General features: G+C 44.2%; 1 protein-coding gene across 1 annotated transcript in view; it reads right to left on the bottom strand.

Moving 5' to 3' along the window:
- vegfc (vascular endothelial growth factor c) overlaps positions 1–25,215 on the bottom strand; it is a 62,314-nt gene that overhangs the window by 2,106 nt on the left and 34,993 nt on the right. Inside the window, exons 5-6 of the mRNA XM_071407387.1 lie at positions 8,610–8,722; positions 2,434–2,824 (exon numbers count right to left, since the gene is read on the bottom strand). Coding sequence (XP_071263488.1) covers positions 2,434–2,824; positions 8,610–8,722 — 504 coding nt within the window. The remainder of the gene's footprint in view (positions 1–2,433; positions 2,825–8,609; positions 8,723–25,215) is intronic.

Raw genomic sequence — 25,215 nt, 5'->3', positions numbered from 1 at the left:
AGCAGTGAGGCAGTGAAACCTTTTATTTGCCAGTGAAATATGTTGTACTGTAACCAATGAACACCAAGCCCTTAACGAGGGCTCATATTGACTAACTGGGTATAGTTTATCACCCTGGCACTGGTTTAAGACCACAGGAGCAGAACTGGCAACGTAACCTGAGTGAGATCACTGGTAAATGGGCTGCCCTTATTCCAGTGTTTTTATCGCAGGCAGGACTGCAAGTTCATTTACAACCCTGGGCGGATTTGTATTCACAGGACTTCTCTCCTTGCAGACTTCTAAAAATAAAGCAGTTGTCAGCTTTGAAATTAAAATGATTTATGTCGAATTTGTGTATGAGGGCATCTGGAAAATGAACATGTATGACTACCATTCATGCAATGTCATGTCACAGACATATATACACTAAATGGCCAAAGGTATGTGGACACTTGCTCGTCGAACATGTCATTCCAAAGTCATGGGCATTAATATGGAGTTGGTCCTCCCTTTGCTGCTATAACAGCCTCCACTCTTCTGGGAAGGCTTTCCACTAGATGTTGGAACATTGCGTGGACTTGCTTCCATTCAGCTACAAGAGCATTAGTGAGGTCGGGCACTGATGTTGGGCCTGGTTAAGCCTGGTTCGCAGTCGTTGTTCCAATTCATCCAAAAGGTCTTCGATGGGGTTGAGGTAAGGGCTCTGTGTAGGCCAGTCCAGTTCTTCCACACTGATCTCGACAAACCATTTCTGTATGGACCTCACTTTGTGCACGGGGGCATTGTCATGCTGAAACAGGAAAGGGCCTTCCCAAAACTGTTGCCACAAAGTTGGAGGCACAGAATTGTCTAGAAAGTCATTGTATGCTGTAGCGTTAAGATTTCCCTTCACTGGAACTAAGGGGCCTAGCCCAAACCATGAAAAACAGCCCCAGACCATTATTCCTCCTCCACTAAACTTTACAGTTGGCACTATCCATTCGGGCAGGTAGCCTTTTCCTGGCATCCACCAAACCCAGATTCATCCGTAGGACTGCCAGATGGTGAAGTGTGATTCATCACTCCAGAGAACACGTTTCCACTCCTCCGTAGGCGACGAGTCTTACACCACTCCAGCCGACGCCTGGCATTGTGCATGGCGATCTTAGGCTTGTGTGCGGCTGCTCAGCCATGGAAACACATTTCATGAAGCTCCCGACGAACAGTTCTTGTGCTGGCATTGCTTCCAGAGGCAGTTTTGAACTCGGTAGTGAGAGTTGCAACCAGGGACAGATGATTTTTACTCGGTACACGCTTCACCACTTGACGGTCCAGTTCTGTGAGCTTATGTGGCCTACCACTTTGCTTCTAGATGTTTCCACTTCACAATAACAGCACTTACTGTTGACCGGGGCAGAAATTTGACGAACTGACTTGTTGGAAAGGTGGCATCCTATGACGGTGCCACGTTGAAAGTCCCTGAGCTCTTAAGTACGGGCCATTCTACTGACAATGTTTGACTATGGAGATTACATGGCTGTGTGCTCATTTTTATACACCTGCCAGCAATGAGTGTGGCTGAAATAGCCAAATCCACAAATTTGAAGGTGTGTCCACATACTCTTGGCCATGTAGTGTATATAGTACAGCAGTTCATATGAGTTTCCCTGTATGCAAATAGACATGTTTTTGAGTCCTCAATTGTAGTCATCAGTTATTAACTAATTCATATATTCCAGTGGTTCGCTGACATAATAACTCTTCACGTTCTATTTGAGCCCGCCATTCTAGCTTTGTTGGAGTTCTCAATGATAGAACACTGCACAGCTCTGGATGTGCAGCCGCATACATTCTCTCCGTTACCCAGAGTCTGGAAGCATGGCTCTGCTACACACCAGCTGGAGAGGGTTACTCTTACACAGGCCAGGTCATTTTAGGGTTTGGCAAACACAGCTGTGGTACAGCCTTGTGGCTTCGCGGCATGGATCGAACAGGACTTATACCTAGGCTGCGTCCCAAATGGCACCCTGTTCCCTATTTAGTGCACTACTTTGGCCAAGAGCCGTATGCCCTAGTCTCGTCTCCAGTAGAGCACTGGGTTCAACTGGAACTGGAATATCATCAATAATTCAGGAACGCTCCAAACCACACTCTCCTCCAAGTCACTTAGTCTCTTCTTTCCACATTGCTCTACGGAGGAGATTTTCATCCCCCCCTTCAGTCCTTCATCTTGATTGGCTACCTGAATTACCAATGACTATGCTAATGTATATGGTCTGCTATGGAAATATGCACTGAAAAGACCTGAAAAGGCTGTCCCGATAGCAATTTGTAACGTCGTCATGAGACTTATCCCTATCCTCCGTTCTTTACCTTTCTCCATGTCGTCCTCCACCTCCTTTTCAACAATCCTTCTCATCCATCCTCCATCCATCCATCCATCCATCATCATCATCATCAAGCTGTATTTACCTGCAGGTGGCCTGGTGGAACCTTTTGCCTTTCAGGAAGCACCTGTTGGGTGACTCGTTGCACTCGCAGGCACATTTGGTGCGGTTGAGCGGCTGGTGCTTGGGGCACGTCCTGGCGCAGGAGCACTGGCACGTGTCTTTATTGAAAAGCTGGTGCGGCCGACAGGACGATGGGAGCGTCTTACACACACACTGGCACGTGTCTTTATTGAAAAGCTGGTGCGGCCCACAGGACGATGGGAGCGTCTTACACACACACTGGCACGTGTTCTTATCCAGGTAGCGGTGGAGTCCGCATGCGCCCGAGGCCCGAAGCTGTCGTCTGCACACACACTGACACGTCTCCTCGTCCAACTCCTTATCTGACCCGCAGACATCAGCTTCAAACGAGTCTAGAGAGATATAGGGGAGGAGATTAGATTAGAATTATACTGAGCAAAAATATAAACACAACATGCAACCATTTCAAAGATTTGACTGAGTTACTGTTCATAGGAAATGAGTCAATTGAAATAAATTCATTAGGCCCTAATCTATGGATTTCACATGACTGGGAATACAGATATGCATCTGTTGGTCACGGACCTTTAAAAAAAAGGTAGGGGTGTGGATCAGAAAACCTGTCAGTATCTGGTGTGACAACCATTTGCCTCATGCAGCGCGAACCATCTCCTTCGCATAGAGTTGATCAGGCTGTTGATTGTGGCCTGTGGAATGTTGTCCCATTCCTCTCCAATGGCTGTGAGAAGTTGCTGGATATGGCGGGAACTGGAACACGCTGTCGTACACGTCGATCCACAGCATCTCAAACATGCTCAATGGGTGACATGTCTGGTGAGTAGGCACATTTTCAGCTTCCAGGAATTGTGTACAGATCAGGCTGAAACATGAGGTGATGGCGGTGGATGAATGGAATGACAATGGGCCTCGGGATCTCATCACGGTATCTCTGTGCATTCAAACTGACATTGATGAAATGCAATTGTGTTCGTTGTCCGTAGCTTATGCCTGCCCATACCATAACCCAATAGAGTGCCCCAATGCCATGGGTCACTCTGTTCACAACATTGACATGAGCAACGACATCATACACGTGGTCTGCGGTTGTGAGGTCGGTTGGATGTACTGCCAAATTCTCTAAAACGACATTGGTATGGTAGAGAAATTAATATTCAATTATCTGGCAACAGCTCTAGTTTAACAATCCGGCAGTCAGAACCTGAGACATCTGTGGCATTGTGTTGTGTGACAAAACTGCACATTTTAGAGTGGCCTTCTACAGCTTGTTGACATGCCACACCTGTCAAGTGGATGGATTATCTTGGCAAAGGAGATATACTCACTAACATGGATGTAAACAAATTTGTGCAAAAAAATGTGAGAGAAATTAGCTTTTTGTGCATAATATTATGGAACATTTTTGGGATCTTTTATTTCAGCTCATGAAACATGGGACATGTTGCACTTATATTTTTGTTCAGTGTACATTACAAAACTTTATTGTCCATTAGGTTTGCACAAAATTGAATATTGGCTTTGGCACTCTTGGCATTGAAAGGATAAAAACAGACATAAAAACATACATTAAAAGCATAAAAACATACACATTACACACATTTAGCATTTCCATGTCAGTTCACCATATTCTTATTGAGAGACCAGGGTTGAGGTCAGTTATATTTCCATTCAGTCAATTCAGGAGGCGCTTCCTGAATTGAAATGGAATTGACCCCAACCCAGGAACAGGCAGGATGTGATCTGATCTGATCACATACAGGTGTTCTAAAGACAGATGTGTTTTATATCCCTGGTTGCTATCGTTTGTGAGTTGTCAGCACTTGTTAACAGATTGTGAAATGTTCTATTTTCGGCTGGTCGTCTGTGTGGAGACGTTGATGTTGTAACCCCCTGGATCGGATGGTATGGAACACTTTTCTCAAGAGCTTACAGATGTAGGATCTTAATTTGATAACCCTCTTGTTGCAGGAAATTTCCTGCGCAGCAGGAAATGTAAACTTGTAGTCTATTCAAGGTTTAAAAAGCTTCTAAAGTTTGTAATTCCCACTTAGAAATATCCGACTTGATTTGCCCTAACTAAAAATGTATCAACATCTATATTTGCTGTTGAGTGGCAGGATTATTTTCCTGCTGTGAGAAACTGGTCAAATTTAGATCCTGTATCAGTACATAAGAAGAAACATACCAGTATCCTGCAGACTTGAAAGCTAGCTAGAGTTGTTGTTTGACATCACAGCAGCAAACTATTGGAGATAGATTGAATAGAATGAGCCCTACATTCCTCACAATATATTTTCCCCCCAGTGGAGCAAACAGATGTTTTCTTTACAACACAGGCGAATAAACGAATGGGATATCTTCCAGAGAGAGAAAGAGAGATTTGGCTGCAGTCAGGAACTAAATTCCTGTCGTTTCTGTGTTTCTGTGTTTGCTGATGAACAGACCCAGATTGCGATGGCAACGCGTGGAGATGTTTACCACAGTGAGGTTTTCTGCACATTAATGGACTGTTTGATTGTATATGGGGCTGTTGTGGTGCTTCAGACAAAGAGAAAAATACATTTCCACTTTGAGCAAAATATCAATTCAGAATTCATGAGTCTTTAGTGATTGATGCTATTCAATAACACATCCGATAATTGGTCAAGTATCCCTTATTGGGTATGCTTGAATATGCATAATGTTGCACTGTGGTTTATCATGAATCATGAATCAATGTCAGTTGTCAATTATTGAGTTGAATTTACAGTAAATCATGAATCAAGTTTGGCTTGATTGGGAACGGTCCAACAACTTCGCAGTCTGAAAATAATCAACACATTTTCAGTGGCATCCAAGTCAACTTTTTAAAAACAGTTTTACACAGAAGTTTGACACTGTGCCCGCTGACGTTGACCATAATTAACGATGTGCCGACGGTGTCTCTGTGATTTTGGTGATCATCAGGGAGGTAGTGTACTGTAGTTAATGGAGCTAGAAAGGTCTCTCACGGATCTCCAGCTCCTCTGTCTTGTGTAGAGATCATTATAAGCCAATGTTCTGCTTATCTGAAGAGAGAGAGACAGGAGGGAGTAAGGATCTAGCTGCCATCCAAACTCTGGTTTATTTGCAGAGGGAGTCACCCATAACTACCATTACTTATGTGACTTATGAGATCACCACAAACCTTGAGACGTGGTAGAAAAAAAGAAAACCGTTAATTACCTCTACGCGCTCGCTCGCTCTCTCTTCCCTTCTCTTTCTTTCTCTCCCTCTACCTTACTCTCGCTCTAATTTTCTCTCACTCTCACTCAACCACTCAATCACTCACTCTCTTTATGCAAGAGGATGTGATCGCAGAGAAATAGGAGAGAGAGCCCTCTATTAGTCATTAGTGACAACCCTGATGCAGTCGAACCAATGAAAAACAAAACCCAGGTCTAGCTACCCCACCTCCCTCTGTGAATGATACCGCACTCTAGATGATGGTTAAATCCGGACGGACATTAACCACGGCACAATGACGTATCCGTCTCCCTAAATCAAAGTCCTAATCCCCTATAGGAGTAATGACCCCAACTGTATATTAAACAGGCGCTATAACTGTCCAGCTCTAGGGTTTTGGTGTCTGCTCCTCTGAAGACTTCAGTTGGTGTTTCATACTGACCTGGGGAGCCTCTGACTGCATAGCGGAGGCATTCTATTCCATGGTTGCGTCTCAAATGTGGACATTTGGGATAAACTGTCCCTGTGAGCGGAGTAGAGCAGAGCACGCACCTCTAAGCTTCTAGATCTACCTCTGATTGGGCCTGTCAAAGTTGGTTAGCGTGAAGAGGAAACCCAAATCAGCTCTGCCGCTCTCGCATGGCTATCAAGTCCTCTCGTTGATGTATTCGTCTGTAATGTGGAGGATATAGGCCTAGCTAAATGTTTCTTTGGGTTCCATCAAATTGTAGAACATGGCAATGGGGTTGAATGATAATCAATGAGAAATTCAATGAACTGTCAGCCAGTAAATGTCATCGTATGACTGGACAATAAACCTACAGATAACCAACGTCTTCTTTAATCTGGTAACTGCATGATAAAGCTATGCTTTGATCATAAAGTCAATATCAGCTGATGAAAAAGGGTGATCCCCATTAAACCAAATCTTGATGGCTCGATGTTCCCAATTTACCCAGACGCTTTTTAATATGAGTAAGTAAACTTTGAAGCCAAGGTCTGTTAAGAGAGATTAACTTTCATGCAACAACAGAGTTGTTTGATTGGCTTCCTGCTTTCATTGCCTCATAAACATTTTGTGGCTGGGGTAGAGTGGCGTGAGCCATGGGCTTCGTCCCAAAGGGCACCCTATTCCCTACATAGTCCACTATGGGTCCTGGTCAAAAGTAGTGCACTATAAAGGGAATAGGGTTGCACTTGGGACGAAGCCATGGAATCCAGTGCTCTGGGATTCTTTTTGAATTCTTCTGTCTCTCGTTTGTTCTGTCTACTGCGTAGCCACGTCTACTGAAAAACAACTGCCATGTTGTGTTTTCATAGTGACAACTCACTGGGTGCTTTCAACATCTGCCTTAGAAAAAAAATGGGCTCAGGTTGTAAATAGTATATGGGGATCACGGGTACGTTCTCGTGTCACATTGAGTGGAGTGTAATGACTTGTTCTCTTGTTGGTGAGTTGTTGAAGAGACTCAAGTGCTGGTCTGTGTCTCTGTGAGGATTTTGAGGGCTGTTGTAGAAAACCAAGAGCACATTGTCCTTCTCTGTATCCGTTTTTTCCCCCTCTATGATACTCTAGCATGTCGCTTCACTCTGTCACAGTCTTGTAAGAGGCCATTAAAAGAGCGTTAATCGTGCACAACACATTCTCTTGACTCCACATTTCAATCCATACCACAACTAGGACACCCTCAGAACAGCATAAGCCTACTTAGTAATATTGAACTCAAAGAGAAACATAATTCACCACATTAAGCGGTAATTCAGTCTAATACGCAGTAGCTAATTCAGTCTGATAAGCGGTATTTCAGTCTAATAAGCAGTAGCTAATTCAGTCTAATAAGCAGTAATTCAGTCTAATAAGCAGTAGCTAATTCAGTCTAATAAGCGGTAATTCAGTCTGATAAGCAGTAGCTAATTCAGTCTGATAAATGGTAATTCAGTCTAATAAGCAGTAGCTAATTCAGTCTAATAAATGGTAATTCAGTCTAATAAGCAGTAGCTAATTCAGTCTGATAAATGGTAATTCAGTCTAATAAGCAGTAGCTAATTCAGTCTGATAAATGGTAATTCAGTCTAATAAGCAGTAGCTAATTCAGTCTGATAAATGGTAATTCAGTCTAATAAGCAGTAGCTAATTCAGTCTGATAAATGGTAATTCAGTCTAATAAGCAGTAGCTAATTCAGTCTGATAAATGGTAATTCAGTCTAATAAGCAGTAGCTAATTCAGTCTAATACGCAGTAATTCAGTCTAATAAGCAGTAGCTAATTCAGTCTAATAAGCGGTAATTCAGTCTAATAAGCAGTAATTCAGTCTAATAAGCAGTAGCTAATTCAGTCTAATAAGCAGTAATTCAGTCTAATAAGCAGTAGCTAATTCAGTCGAATAACAGGTAATTCCATCTAATAAGCAGTAGCTAATTCAGTCTAATAAGCGGTAATTCAGACTAATAAGTGGTAGCTAATTCAGTCTAATAAGCAGTAATTCAGTCTAATAAGCGGTAATTCAGTCGAAATAAGCGGAAATTCAGTCTAATAAGCGGTAGCTAATTCAGTCTAATAAGCAGTAATTCAGTCTAATAAGCAGTAATTCAGTCTAATAAGCGGTAATTCAGTCTAATAAGTGGTAATTCAGTCTAATAAACAGTAGCTAATTCAGTCTAATAAGCGGCAATTCAGTCTAATAAATGGTAGCTAATTCAGTCTAATACGTGTTAATTGAATCCAATAAATGGTAATTCAGCCTAATAAGCGGGAGCTAATTCAGTCGAATAAGCGGTAATTCAGTCTAATAAGCGGTAATTCAGTCTAATAAGTGGTAATTCAGTCTAATAAGTGGTAATTCAGTCTAATAAGCTGTAATTCAGTCTAATAAGCGGTAGCTAATTCAGTCTAATAAGCGGTAATTCAGTTGTGCAACAGGTGCAGTATCAGCATCAGTACTAGGGCCTACTCACCCGAGCGTTGTGTCTGGGGCAGGGAAGGGGTGTTGCGTTGCACCGCCATACATCTGCACAAGCGGTTGCTCCAGCTGTGGTTCTTTGGGCAGGTTTTATTGGCTACCAGACATCTGTAAGGGGAAAGCAGTTATTAGCATTAGAAGAGGAGGAAACCGACAGACCGAGGCTGTTGACCAGAGCCATATGGGCCCTGGTCAAAAGTAACGCACTATATAGGGAATAGGGTGCCATTTGGGTGCCAGTAGCTGGAGAGGGAATTCCTCACTTCATCGACATTCATTAACCACAAAGCTGTGTAGCATTTGATGTTGTTTTGGTTGTTGGATGAAATGTGACAGGGATGGACTGATAGGGCTATTTTAAGGGTTATCAGCACATCGATCTTAGAGTGAGAGTGAATAAGCCAATTGGCTCTGATGACATGAAACATTTCTGTCCCCTTAAAGATAAGAGGGATGCTGATTGGCTGAGTTTAGACAAACAACCATCAAAGAGAGAGGACTCTTGGGAAGATATAAATGGACAGCAATGGAAAAAAAGTAAGAAGAATATACACTGCTCAAAAAAATAAAGGGAACACTAAAATAACACATCCTAGATCTGAATGAATGAAATATTCTTACTAAATACTTTTTTCTTTACATAGTTGAATGTGCTGACAACAAAATCACACAAAAATGATCAATGGAAATCAAATTTATCAACCCATGGAGGTCTGGATTTGGAATCACACTCAAAATTTAAGTGGAAAACCACACTACAGGCTGATCCAACTTTGATGTAATGTCCTTAGAACAAGTCAAAATGAGGCTCAGTAGTGTGTGAGGCCTCCACGTGCCTGTATGACCTCCCTACAACGCCTGGGCATGCTCCTGATGAGGTGGCGGATGGTCTCCTGAGGGATCTCCTCCCAGACCTGGACTAAAGCATCCGCCAACTCCTGCACAGTCTGTGGTGCAACGTGGCGTTGGTGGATGGAGCGAGACATGATGTCCCAGATGTGCTCAATTGGATTCAGGTCTGGGGAACGGGCGGGCCAGTCCATAGCATCAATGCCTTCCTCTTGCAGGAACTGCTGACACTCCAGCCACATGAGGTCTAGCATTGTCTTGCATTAGGAGGAACCCAGGGCCAACCGCACCAGCATATGGTCTCACAAGGGGTCTGAGGATCTCATCTCGGTACCTAATGGCAGTCAGGCTACCTCTGGCGAGCACATGGAGGGCTGTGCGGCCCCCCAAAGAAATGCCACCCCACACCATGACTGACCCACCGCCACACCGGTCATGCTGGAGGATGTTGCAGGCAGCAGAACGTTCTCCACGGCGTCTCCAGACTCTGTCACGTCTGTCACATGTGCGTGTGAACCTGCTTTCATCTGTGAAGAGCACAGGGCGCCAGTGGCGAATTTGCCAATCTTGGTGTTCTCTGGCAAATGCCAAACGTCCTGCACGGTGTTGGGCTGTAAGCACAACCCCCACCTGTGGACGTCGGGCCCTCATACCACCCTCATGGAGTCTGTTTCTGACCGTTTGAGCAGACACATGCACATTTGTGGCCTGCTGGAGGTCATTTTGCAGGGCTCTGGCAGTGCTCCTCCTTGCACAAAGGCGGAGGTAGCGGTCCTGCTGCTGGGTTGTTGCCCTCCTACGGCCTCCTCCACGTCTCCTGATGTACTGGCCTGTCTCCTGGTAGCGCCTCCATGCTCTGGACACTACGCTGATAGACACAGCAAACCTTCTTGCCACAGCTCGCATTGATGTGCCATCCTGGATGAGCTGCACTACCTGAGCCACTTGTGTGGGTTGTAGACTCCGTCTCATGCTACCACTAGAGTGAAAGCACCGCCAGCATTCAAAAGTGACCAAAACATCAGCCAGGAAGCATAGGAACTGAGAAGTGGTCTGTGGTCACCACCTGCAGAACCACTCCTTTATTGGGGGTGTCTTGCTAATTGCCTATAATTTCCACCTTTTGTCTATTCCATTTGCACAACAGCATGTGAAATTTATTGTCAATCAGTGTTGCTTCCTAAGTGGACAGTTTGATTTCACAGAAGTGTGATTGACTTGGAGTTACATTGTGTTTTTTAAGTGTTCCCTTTATTTTTTTGAGCAGTGTATTTGGTAGCCTAGTAAACATTGGTTAGCATTGGTAAGACCCTTCACTTTAGATTAGAGCTGTATTCACCTCTTCTTGAGCTTCCTTCCATTCCACATAGTAATACATTAGAACGTAGCACTTCAATCGCCCCTGGATCTGTCAACGGGGATGATCATTTAGGGGGAGGAAAGTGAAAAGGATAAAAACCGGAGACACTGTCTGTCGCTCTAACTCAAAGCACATAGTGAGGCTGGCACACACATCTCTCTTTCTCTCTCTCTCTCTCTCTCTCTCTACTCACACACTTTCCATTGGCTTTCCATTGACAAAACACATTCGACAAATGACTGACCATCGTGGACAGTGTGTTTCACACGCACATCTGACACTTGCCAGACCAATATGGGTCTATTTAGTTTTGACATTTCTGATATCATCCACTTCGGAGCCCAGTGCTTTGCTTTTTCTCATACTGTTACACATTAGGCTAGACCACTGCTGAGAATCCAGTTGAAATCACATACTGGCAACCGACCCACACTGACTTGATCAGAGCCAGGGTCAGCTGCATCCATCTGTCTTTTTGCTCTGAGACAAACGCACGGCTCGTGCTACAGTGCAGCCGCTGGCCAGCGAAAGCACGGTCGCATTCCAAGCTAAACTTGATTCTGGCTGCTTTACCTGTTGTGGAAGAAAAGGGATATAGCTCTCAGCAGGGTGGAGTTGTGGAGTGACATGTTTGTACTATCGAAGATGCACTGGAGTGCATTTGAAACACGTCAACTCTATATAAACTTCATATGGAGAAGGACTGTTGTTGTGCAACATCTAATCCACATCAATGTAACAGCAGTCGAATTGCAAGAGCTTTGACGCAAAAAATAAAATGGCAGTATATCCAGTTAAAATGTATTGAAGTGAATTGGTATTTACACTGAACATACTGAGGAGTATTTCTTTCTGTTTGACAGACCTTTTGTGGGGAAAAACTCATTCTGATTGGCTGCACCCATGGCTGCACCCCTGCCCCGTCATGTGAAATCCATAGATTACGGCCTAATGCATTTATTTCAATTGATTCATTTACTTATAGGGACTGCACTGAAAAGAGAACCACATTAGTTCCCTTCAGCCTCTGAAGAGAGAGCCAACAAATAGCACTTAGCGCCTCAACGGGGAATCGTTGTTGTAATCCTTTCAAGAGGGTGGAGAATACGAATGGAGCAGGTGGGAAGTTTACGGTAAAGAAAACAAGTGTATGAAATGAATTATTGCGTTTACTTTCCGGTGTGCTACACACAAGGGTAGGTGCTGTGCTAGAGCTAAGGCTTCCGCTGTAGCTCCTGGAACTCACACTCGAAGCTTCATGTGTTTAGGTGCAAAAATGCTAACAAACTCTACTATCCCCAGCATGGAACATTCCTAAACAGTTTGATAAAGCTGCGTTCAACGCACACGTGCGTAACTAGCCACCGTACTGTGAGTGCATGCAGGTCTAAGGCTTCATTCAACGTGCAGTACAACTGTTTAACTAAAGTGTTACAGTGCATTCAGCTGGTCAGTGCAGTTGAAAAGGCATCCGTAAGGGCAAACCCACTGTTAAAAAACGGGCCTCTGGTTCAGTAATATATCCTTTTTCTATAACTCTGTCCTGAGGAAATGCCAACCATGCACAAGCTGTGCGAGAGGCAAACTAACGGCTTGACAGTGGAACTTAAACCTTTTTTTTTCATGAAAATGTAGACCACTTGTTTCCTCATGGAAGTGAAAAAGCAGGTCTTACCCTTTTCTGGTAGTGATTTATGACTCTCCCCCTCCATCTCAACCTCCGTCTCCCCCTCAGTCTACATCCGTTTCCCCCTCCGTCTCCCCCTCTGCTCTGGCAGTTTGATTTAAATGGTCCAGTCATGGCAGGCAGCTCAACGAACGTCCAGGGCATCACCCCCAATATCACCCAAATATCAGACCTGATCTGTAAAATATCACCCCAAAAGCAGACCTGATCTCTAATATATCACCTCAATATCAGACCTGATCTCTAATATATCACCCCAATATCAGACCTGATCTCTAATATATCACCCCAATATCAGACCTGATCTCTAATATATCACCCCAATATCAGACCTGATCTCTATTATATCACCTCAATATCAGAGCTGATCTCTAATATATCACCCCAATATCAGATCTGATCTCAAATATACTGTAACACCTCAATATCAGACCTGATCTCTATTATATCACCTCAATATCAGACCTGATCTCTATTATATCACCCCAATATCAGACCTGATCTCTAATATATATCACCCCCAGCAGGCAGGGGTGCAGGGGTTCAGCCTCAAGCTGACTGAGTCCACTATAAGGGACAGGAGGACCCAGACCCATGCCCCGCTCCAAGCCTCCAAATTCTGCCCCAAGGAGCAATCCCTCACCTTTGCACCGAGCCCCACTGAGAAAGTGGACAGATGTAACAGCTAAGGTTACCCCCCTCTCTGCGATTGATTGAGCCCCCTTTGTCGGGGGGTGATGGGGTGAGAGGGGTGAGAGAGTGAGACGAGTGGCACGGTCAGGGGTTTATCATACACAAACGTTCAGGTAGGCCTGGGAGTCAGGTAGGGAGGCATGAAGCCTCCTTCACCTTCCCCATCTCACGTCCTTGCCCTCTCACCTCTTCCCTTCTCTCTGCCTTCTTCTCCCCAGGTCTAGGATCATCCTGTCTTCAAACGGAGGTCCTGTCTGATATGTGACCCTGGTACAACATTCTGTCAATGGAGTGCGTTGGGGTGAGTAAGGGGGATGGGCGGGCACTTTTATTATGGAAATCCCGGCAATAACAAAATTTGTCAGGCCTCTTTGAGTTCAGAACCTCTGAAACTCCAAAAACATATCTGAGACGTTCCACAATTGGTGTGCTAATCACAGTAAACATCCATATGCTTGAAAGCAGGGGCGCTACTTTCGTTTTAGAAGTGGGGGGGACATAATTCATTACATTTTTTTATCCAGTCAGACAAACACTCCAAACAGCCTACCCGACCGTTCAGAGGCATTCACATGGTCCTAAAGCACACAGTTGCCTTGTCTTGTATCACAATCCAATGATAAAACTGTGGCGGACAAAAATGCAATTTCAGAACATGTCCACCCCCCTGTCCCCAGTGAAAGTTGTGCCCCTGATTGAAAGTGAAGAGTGAGCTTAGTCGACCTGATAACAAATTACAGTTAGTGGTTAGAGCACTCCAGAAAAAATAAACTGTTTTGAATTCACAAAAGCATTCGTTTCAAATGCAACAATGCAAACAGATGTTGGCTAAATTGAAGTTTTGGGTTGATTATCTACGGAAAACAACAACGTACCCTTTCGACTATTTATTTGAAATAAAAGTTGCCATGAAACGGCTCAATGGCCGCTCTACACGTTTGAGGGATTGTCAATGTGCTTTCAATTACCATACACGCAGTGGCTTAAGCAGACACCACATTCCAGCACATTCCAGGCCTGCTAACAAAGAACAGATTTTGTCACCGCAGTGACACCACCTGCGTCACTACCTGTTGACTACCTGTTGAGTCTGCAGACGTGTTGCTGTGCGTTTTGCTGCCAACTTTACTTTACTTTGCTAGCTGACAACTTTACGTTTTTTTTGTTTTGTTTTTAATTACCGTTTATATTTTTCGTTTTTCCATCGCAACTTTCTTCCCTCATTCAACTTTTTCACTCCGGACGCTTTATCTGGACATGGTTCGTCAACACCTTCAACAGCCGAAGCTAAGTACTAACATTAACATGATGTCTTTTAATTGCAGTCGCTGTACTCATAATATACAGGAGAACGATCGCCTTACGGCGAGAATAGCTGTGCTACAAGCCCAGCTTCAGACGCAATCGTTAGGCAAGGGTAATTTCAGTGTAGGAAAGGAAGAAACAGCGTCTGTGCCACCAGTAAGTACAGATAGTAACGTTAGTATAAATCCCCCCGCACAGTCCCCGCAGCCGGACAACTTTCTCATGGCTTCTGGAGGGAAATGCTGTTGGAATGCTCAACCGGTGTCGCTCATTCAGCCGACAGAAACTTTCAACCGGTTCTCCCCATTATGTAGCGAGTCGGAGTCTGAGTCTGAGTTTTCTCTTGTCTCTACTCCTCCCGTTACGGGGTCTGAGACGCCGAAGGCTCCCACCATTAGCTCTGACAAATTGAAAACCCTAGTCATTGGCGACTCCATTACCCGCAGTATTAGACTTAAAGCGAATCACCCAGCGATCATACACTGTTTACCAGGGGGCAGGGCTACCGACGTTAAGGCTAATCTAAAGATGGTGCTGGCTAAAGCTAAATCTGGCGAGTGTAGAGAGTATAGAGATATTGTTATCCACGTCGGCACCAACGATGTTAGGATGAAACAGTCAGAGGTCACCAAGTGCAACATAGCTTCAGCGTGTAAATCAGCTAGAAAGATGTGTCGGCATCGAGTAATTGTCTCTGGCCCCCTCCCAGTTAGGGGGAGTGACGAGCTCTACAGCAGAGTCTCAGCACTCAATCGCTGGTTGAAAACTGTTTTCTGCCCCTCCCAAAAGATAGAATTTGTAGATAATTGGCCCTCTTTCTGGGACTCACCCACAAACAGGACCAAGCCTGACCTGCTGAGGAGTGACGGACTCCATCCTAGCTGGAGGGGTGCTCTCATCTTATCTACCAACATAGATAGGGCTCTAACTCCTCTAGCCCCACAATGAAATAGGGTGCAGGCCAGGCAGCAGGCTGTTAGCCAACCTGCCAGCTTAGTGGAGTCTGCCAATAGCACAGTCAGTGTAGTCAGCTCAGCCATACCCATTGAGACTGTGTCTGTGCCTCGACCTAGGTTGGGCAAAACTAAACATGGCGGTGTTCGCCTTAGCAATCTTATTAGGATAAAGACCTCCTCCATTCCTGCCATTATTGAAAGAGATCGTGATACCTCACATCTCAAAATAGGGTTACTTAATGTTAGATCCCTCACTTCAAAGGCAGTCATAGTCAATGAACTAATCACTGATCATAATCTTGATGTGATTGGCCTGACTGAAACATGGCTTAAGCCTGATGAATTTACTGTGTTAAATGAGGCCTCACCTCCTGGTTACACTAGTGACCATATCCCCCGTGCATCCCGCAAAGGCGGAGGTGTTGCTAACATTTACGATAGCAAATTTCAATTTACAAAAAAAAAAATGGCGTTTTCGTCTTTTGAGCTTCTAGTCATGAAATCTATGCAGCCTACTCAATCACTTTTTATAGCTACTGTTTACAGGCCTCCTGGGCCATATACAGCGTTCCTCTCTGAGTTTCCTGAATTCCTATCAGACCTTGTAGTCATAGCAGATCATATTCTAATTTTTGGTGATTTTAATATTCACATGGAGAAGTCCACAGACCCACTCCAAAAGTCTTTCGGAGCCATCATCGACTCAGTGGGTTTTGTCCAACATGTCTCTGGACCTACTCACTGCCACAGTCATACTCTGGACCTAGTTTTGTCCCATGGAATAAATGTTGTAGATCTTAATGTTTTTCCACATAATCCTGGACTATCGGACCACCATTTTATTACGTTTGCAATCGCAACAAATAATCTGCTCAGACCCCAACCAAGGAGCATCAAAAGTCGTGCTATAAATTCTCAGACAACACAAAAATTCCTTGATGCCCTTTCAGACTCCTTCTGCCTACCCAAGGACATCAGAGGACAAAAATCAGTTAACCACCTAACTGAGGAACTCAATTTAACCTTGCGCAATACCCTAGATGCAGTTGCACCCCTAAAAACGAAAAACATTTGTCATAAGAAACTAGCTCCCTGGTATACAGAAAATACCCGAGCTTTGAAGCAAGCTTCCAGGAAATTGGAACGGAAATGGCGCCACACCAAACTGGAAGTCTTCCGACTAGCTTGGAAAGACAGTACCGTGCAGTACCGAAGAGCCCTCACTGCTGCTCGATCATCCTACTTTTCCAACTTAATCGAGGAAAATAAGAACAATCCAAAATTTCTTTTTGATACTGTTGCGAAACTAACTAAAAAGCAGCATTCCCCAAGAGAGGATGGCTTTCACTTCAGCAGTAATAAATTCATGAACTTCTTTGAGGAAAAGATCATGACCATTAGAAAGCAAATTACGGACTCCTCTTTGAATCTGCGTATTCCTCCAGGGCTTAGCTGTCCTGGATCCGCACAGCTCTGCGAGGGCCTGGGATCGGGAGAGACACTTAAGTGTTTTAGTACTATATCTCTTGACACAATGATGAAAATAATCATGGCCTCTAAACCTTCAAGCTGCATACTGGATCCTATTCCTACTAAACTGCTGAAGGAGCTCCTTCCTGTGCTTGGCCCTCCTATGTTGAACATAATAAACAGCTCTCTATCCACCGGATGTGTACCAGACTCACTAAAAGTGGCAGTGATAAAGCCTCTCTTGAAAAAGCCAAACCTTGACCCGGAAAATATAAAAAACTATCGGCCTATATCGAATCTTCCATTCCTCTCAAAAATTTTAGAAAAAGCTGTTGCGCAGCAACTCACTGCCTTTCTGAAGACAAACAATGTATACGAAATGCTTCAGTCTGGTTTTAGACCCCATCATAGCACTGAGACTGCACTTGTGAAGGTGGTAAATGACCTTTTAATGGCGTCAGACCGAGGCTCTGCATCTGTCCTCGTGCTACTAGACCTTAGTGCTGCCTTTGACACCATCGATCACCATATTCTTTTGGAGAGACTGGAAACCCAAATTGGTCTACACGGACAAGTTCTGGCCTGGTTTAGATCTTACCTGTCGGAAAGATATCAGTTTGTCTCTGTGAATGGTCTGTCCTCTGACAAATCAACTGTACATTTCGGTGTTCCTCAAGGTTCCGTTTTAGGACCACTATTGTTTTCACTATATATTTTACCTCTTGGGGATGTTATTCGAAAACATAATGTTAACTTTCACTGCTATGCGGATGACACACAGCTGTACATTTCAATGAAACATGGTGAAGCCCCAAAATTGCCCTCGCTAGAAGCCTGTGTTTCAGACATAAGGAAGTGGATGGCTGACAACTTTCTACTTTTAAACTCGGACAAAACAGAGATGCTTGTTCTAGGTCCCAAGAAACAAAGAGATCTTCTGTTAAATCTGACAATTCATCTTGATGGTTGTAAAGTCGTCTCAAATAAAACTGTGAAGGACCTCGGCGTTACTCTTGACCCTGATCTCTCTTTTGACGAACACATCAAGACTGTTTCAAGGACAGCTTTTTTCCATCTACGTAACATTGCAAAAATCAGAAATTTTCTGTCCAAAAATGATGCAGAAAAATTAATCCATGCATTTGTTACTTCTAGGTTAGACTACTGCAATGCTCTACTTTCCGGCTACCCGGATAAAGCACTAAATAAACTTCAGTTAGTGCTAAATACGGCTGCTAGAATCCTGACTAGAACCAAGAAATTTGATCACATTACTCCAGTGCTAGCTTCCCTACACTGGCTTCCTGTTAAGGCAAGGGCTGATTTCAAGGTTTTACTGTTAACCTATAAAGCGTTACATGGGCTTGCTCCTACCTATCTTTCCGAGTTGGTCCTGCCGTACATACCAATACGTACGCTACGGTCACAAGACGCAGGCCTCCTAATTGTCCCTAGAATTTCTAAGCAAACAGCGGGAGGCAGGGCTTTCTCCTATAGATCTCCATTTTTATGGAACAGTCTGCCTACCCATGTGAGAGACGCAGACTCGGTCTCAACCTTTAAGTCTTTACTGAAGACTTATCTCTTCAGTAGGTCATATGGTTGAGTGTAGTCTGGCCCAGGAGTGTGAAGGTGAACGGAAAGGCTCTGGAGCAACGAACCGCCCTTGCTGTCTCTGCCAGGCCGGTTCCCCTCTCTCCACTGGGATTCTCTGCCTCTAACCCTGTTACAGGGGCTGAGTCACTGGCTTGCTGGTGCTCTTTCATGCCGTCCCTAGGAGGGGTGCGTCACTTGAGTGGGTTGAGTTACTGACGTGATCTTCCTGTCTGGGTTGGCGCCCCCCCTTGGTTTGTGCTGTGGTGGAGACCTTTGTGGGCTATACTCGGCCTTGTCTCCGGATTGTAATGTTGGTGGTTGAGGATTTCCCTCTAGTGGTGCGGGGGCTGTGCTTTGGCAAAGTGGGTGGGGTTATATCCTTCCTGTTTGGCCCTGTCCGGGGGTTTCTTCGGATGGGGCCACAGTGTCTCCTGACCGCTCCTGTCTCAGCCTCCAGTATTTATGCTGCAGTAGTTTATGTGTCGGGGGGCTAGGGTCAGTTGGTTACCTGGAGTACTTCTCCTGTCTTATCCAGTGTCCTGTGTGAATTTAAGTATGCTCTCTCTAATTCTTTCGTTCTCTCTTTCTCTCTGAGAACCTGAGCCCTAGGACCATATGTCAGGACTACCGGGCATGATGACACCTTGCTGTCCCCAGTCCGCCTGGCCTTGCTGCTATTCCAGTTTCAACTGTTCTGCCTGCGGTTACGGAACCCCTACCTGTCCCAGACCTGCTGTTTTCAACTCTTAATGATCGGCTATGAAAAGCCAACTGAGATTTATTCCTGATTATTATTTGACCATGCTTGTCATTTATGAACATTTTGAAAATCTTGGCGCTCTCTAATTTTCTCCTTCTCTCTTTCTTTCTCTCGGAGGACCTGAGCCCTAGGACCATACGTCGGGACTACCGGCCGTGGTGACTCCTTGCTGTCCCCAGTCCGCCTGGCCTTGCTGCTATTCCAGTTTCAACTGTTCTGCCTGCGGTTATGGAACCCCTACCTGTCCCAGACCTGCTGTTTTCAACTCTTAATGATCGGCTATGAAAAGCCAACTGAGATTTATTCCTGATTATTATTTGACCATGCTTGTCATTTATGAACATTTTGAAAATCTTGGCTCTCTCTAATTTTCTCCTTCTCTCTTTCTTTCTCTCGGAGGACCTGGGCCCTAGGACCATGCGTCGGGACTGCCGCCCGTGGTGACTCCTTGCTGTCCCCAGTCCGCCTGGCCTTGCTGCTATTCCAGTTTCAGCTGTTCTGCCTGCGGTTATGGAACCGCCACCTGTCCCAGACCTGTTGTTTTTCAACTCTTGATGATCGGCTATGAAAAGCCAACTGAAAATTATTCATGATTATTATTTGACCATGCTTGTCACTTATGAACATTTTTGAACATCTTGGCATAGTTCTGTTATAATCTCCACCCGGCACAGCCAGAAGAGGACTGGCCACCCCTCATAGCCTGGTTCCTCTCTAGGTTTCTTCCTAGGTTTTGACCTTTCTAGGGAGTTTTTCCTAGCCACCGTGCTTCTACACCTGCATTACTAGCTGTTTGGGGTTTTAGGCTGGGTGTCTGTACAGCACTTCGAGATATTAGCTGATGTACGAAGGGCTATATAAAATAAAATTGAATTGAAATTCCAAAGGGCTGAAAAAAATTACTAAAATCACCCTCCTGACATGTTTGTGGCTTCGTAGGAAGACACGTAATCTGATTAACAACACGTGCACCGTGCACCTTTCATAACACGCAACAGACGTGTCCGTTTAGACAGCCGAGGTGTCACCACCTTGATATTACTGTACATAGGCTGGGGTAATCCCAGGAACATGTTAGTTCCACTTCAGCCGGGAATCTTTGCTGCATGGGATTTGATTAATACAGTGCAACTACTGTCTACAATTCATCTCAGGATGGGATTTGTATGTGGTATGTGCAGACCTCTGGCATGTGTTGTTTTGATTCATATAGCAAATCAAATGCTGTCTATATTTCCTATGATAAATGGATTGGTATGTTCAGGGCCTCCTCTGGAATGTGATGAATTGAAATGAATAATAACTGTGTGCATAAATAGAAGGTAGACTATGTGTTAGCGGGCTATCCACCTGATTTAGTAGCTTTTCTTATGTTAAATTGATCTGGTGATATAGATCATCACTGCACATAATGTTATATATTATAGCTCTGCAGTCTTGGCGGTACCTGCTGTAATGTCCTTTCCTGCTCCAACTTATGGCACAGGTCTACAGAGTACGCACGTCAGCATTCCATATGCCAAACGTCCTCTCGTTGTATAGGTCCCCCATTTAAATGTTCATCTGTAAAACTAGCTACGCATCTGTTGCAAAAAGCCTTCATCTTTCAGAGTAGAGAGTAGCTTCACTCAACATTTTACCCACACATACTGTACAAGCTCAAGCAAATGTGTTTATCTTTTAAAAGTGGAGGAACAAAGCTTTAGCAGCACATCTGTGTTACGTCTCTTGACATCAAGCGTTTTATTGGCACTGGGTTTTTTCCCCCACCGACTGACTGACAGCCGCACGCCAGGATAAACGTCATCTTAGATAACGGATGGGATGCCCTTTGAGCTCCTCCTCGCTCCTCTCGCTCGGGTAATGGCTAACTGTTTATCCTGGGGTATCACAGAGAGAGATTTTATTTTCATTACGCCTGTGAGTAACTCACAACACCTCCATCCCAAAGAACAAGCAAGCGAGCGTGAAACTCTTAGCCAACTTTTCATAATTATTACCAGTCTTTTCACCTCACACACACTCTATTATTTGACATTTGAGGAATTGGGATGACCTTACACTCTCAAGTTGAAAGCATTTCTCTTCACTCTGAAGAGTAGCTCATCTCTCTAATGGTTTATTATGTCCAGTGTGTGTGAGGGTAGAGAGCTCCTTCTTTGGCACTTCTTAGCCCTGGGTCTTGATAAGTAACGTTAAACCACATTGTGTCAACTCTGGCAGCCTCCAGACTACTATATGATCACGAGATGTTGCCATTCAGACAACAGCGTTCTCCATAGGTTTTGATACGTGTCTATTTATATGACAGCTGAACTGGCCAACATGTATTAGACTACCATTACGTAGCATCTCCTCATGATTCTTCTACTGATATCAATAGGTGAGATCCTTACACATGTTGAGAGACCTGTGCTTGTAATGGTCTGTGTGTCCTGAGCATTTACAACAGTTAAGAGTAAAGGTCCATGGAAAAGAACCGCAGAGCAACAGACGAGAGAAAGATCAGAGCTCTACTACTGGACCCACGGGTCTGTTTAAGTCTTTAGCAGCTAGCTGAATCCGCAGCCCAAACTAATCAATTATTATTAGCCCTCACAGCTTAATTTGGTCTTATTTCTGTAATCCGGAATAATGCTGGGGATGGATTGGTCTAGACTAGACTCCATTAGGTCACTTTTAGATGTTGTATACAGCTTTAATGCCTCTATATCCACAATCAGAACATAAACTGTTGCTGCTATGTAACCATACCCCCACTGGAGCTACAGACAGAAAGGAATGGTGGAAAGAGACACCCCTTAGTGTCAAGGCAAAGAAGAAAAACACAAGGGATGTGTCCCAAATGGCACCCTATTCCATATATAGTGCACTACGTTTGATTAGAGCCAAATGGGCCCTGGTCAAAAGTAGTGCACTATGAAGGAAAAAGGGTGCGATTTGAGATGCATGCTAGCAGAACAAAGTTCTGCTCGCCGTAGGAACACATCTGCTTTTTCTTACGCGAGGCGCTGAGCGAAGCCTGGCGATGTATGAGAGAGAGAGCAGCTCACTCACCGAGGGATGATGCGTTTTCCCCTTCCCTCCTGCTATTGAAAATCACTCTGACAGAGGAGCAGGCAGAAAAATACTGTTGTAAAATATCCCGTAATAATAAACTGGTCTGCTGACTCTCTCTGGAATGATAGTTCTGACAACTCCAGGACCAACTCAGGGTCTTAGGGGACGAACGCTGATCATTTGTCAACTTCATTCCCTCTGAAATAAAACCTTTATTCCATCATTTGATATGTGATGATGTCACAGCCAGATAAGTCATAACATCATAGGCATCCTGAATATGAACTCTCAGCCTCTAACATATTTTTAAAATTTGACTTAATCCTTATTTTACCAGGTAAATTGACTGAGAACACATTCTCAGTTACAGCAACGACATAAAGAGGACCATGCATTTCAATTAATCACGTCAGGTAAGATTCTATCCATTAATCACACATTGTTAAACGTTACTACTGAACTCAAGCATTATACCATGAATAAACGTTTCCGTAAAAAAAACACTCAGTCACCTACATTGTAATTCATTGTGCTTCAACCTATCCTATTGATTGGCCCCTATGACACGGCTAGTGCAAAACAGCCTTGTAGCATGGCTCATATCCTGCCATAGATCTTTCAGTCAGGTAGTCACGACCTGGACCTCTGGTCTCCATCCCAAATTGCACCCTATTCCCTATGGGCCCTGGTCAAAAGTAGAGCACTATAAAAGGAATAGGGTACCATTTGTAACGCAGCCCTGGATCTGGCTGTAGCAGGCCTCTCATCTGGGATCGATCTGCAGCTCTCTCTTGGCAATACTGTCCTCCCTGGTCGGTCACAACAACACCACAGCTTTAGGACATGGAGAACATTAGGGCTTACAGATCAATGGTGTTCCAATTGCCATTGCATTGCTAGAGGAGAGTTTTTCACCTTGGGGAATGAGTCATTTCTCGGCATGCCGGCGCATGTCAAGAACGGGCGAAAGGCTAATCCTTCAGTCTGTGGGGTTGACACAAGGGCAATAAACATTTACACTAGTCGCACTGTAACAGCGCAATGCCGAGCAGAAATAGAGAGCAAGATCCCTTGTTAGTATACAAAGCGCACGTATGAGACTTACAGAGATTTACAATTGATCTAAACATTGTGTCTCATTAGAGACTATAAATTGACAGTACATGACATGACAAGGCCAGTGAACATGTCGGTTGGTGTTGAGTTTCTTATTTTGGTTTGAAATGAGCCATTCAATTTTGGGGTGAGGAGTTTTTCCTGAACATGTAAACTGAAACAGGTCAAACTCTGGGCCTTTGTTGATTATACCTATGCTCCAGAGTTATACATAGTACAACTTGTTTTTAGCTATGAGCTCATTGTCTATAGAATATTCTAAGTGTTTATGGAGTGTTGCTCTTAAGCCTGTTTGCTTGCCTTGTGCAGCCCTGGTCTTGCTCTCCTCTCCTTGGGGTGTTGACAGGCCCTCCCCACCCTGCTGCTCCTTATATCACCACTGTTACTGCTACTGTTAGTGCTACTGCTACTGTTAGTGCTACTGCTACTGTTAGTGCTACTGCTACTGTTAGTGCTACTGCTACTGTTAGTGTTACTGCTACTACTAGTACTACTGCTACTACTACTGCTACTGCTTCTACTACTACTACTGCTACTGCTATTACTACTGATATTACTAGTGCTACAGCTACTACTAGTGCTACTGCTATTACTACTGATACTACTGCTACTACTACTGCTACTGCTATTACTATTGATACTACTAGTGCTACTGCTACTGCTACTACTAGTGCTACTACTAATGCTACTACTACAACTGCTGCTATTACTACTGATACTACTAGTGCTACTACTAATGCTACTGCTACAACTGATGCTACTGCTACTGATACTACTAGTGCTACTACTAATGCTACTGCTACAACTGATGCTACTGCTATTACTACTGCTACTACTAGTGCTACTACTAATGCTACTGCTACAACTGCTGCTACTGCTATTACTACTGATACTACTAGTGCTACTACTAATGCTACTGCTACAACTGATGCTACTGCTATTACTACTGCTACTACTAGTGCTACTACTAATGCTACTGCTACAACTGATGCTACTGCTATTACTACTGCTACTACTAGTGCTACTACTAATGCTACTGCTACAACTGCTGCTACTGCTATTACTACTGATACTACTAGTGCTACTGCTACAACTACTTCTATTACTACTGATAATACTTGTGCTACTGCTACTGCTACTGTTACTGCTATTGCTTCTACTACTGCTACTACTACTACTACTACTACTACTACTACTACTACTACTACTACTACTACTACTACTACTGCTGCTATTGCTACTGCTTGGTGGAAAACCTCTAGATACATGTACCGTAGAAGAAGGACTGCTCTAAGTCTGGTGGAGGCTCTGGGAACATTATTGTCTCCCGACTTGTTCTGATTAACTCTCCTACCGCTCCCAGAAAACGACTGTATGTAAACACGGCTTAATGTACAGTACATGTGGGGGCGTGAGACTGGGGGCCGGGCTAGGTGTTCGGGTCCGGGACCAAGTCTACACTATATCTTGCTCATGATATACTGAAGTTTTCATAAGGTAAGGCAGGTTAAGTTATGCTTCTGGACGTTTACTACAGGAGTAGCAACATCTCATCTTTACACCACCCAAGTGGGTGCTGCACAGGTGTGTGTATGATGGAGGAAATTACACTAACTCTAATTATGTAAAAGTGATTTCAGGTCTGGTGACAGAAACGCAATCCTTTTAACTGTCCTCACTCTACGTAGTGACTATGGACTCAGTCCATAACGCTCCACAGTGCACTGCCCTGCCTAGATGGAAAGTTAA

The sequence above is a fragment of the Salvelinus alpinus genome, chromosome 6 (assembly GCF_045679555.1).
Source record: "Salvelinus alpinus chromosome 6, SLU_Salpinus.1, whole genome shotgun sequence".
Taxonomy (NCBI): Eukaryota; Metazoa; Chordata; class Actinopteri; order Salmoniformes; family Salmonidae; genus Salvelinus; species Salvelinus alpinus.
The sequence above is the reverse complement of the archived record's forward strand: the minus strand, read 5'-3'. Positions and strand labels throughout refer to the sequence as shown.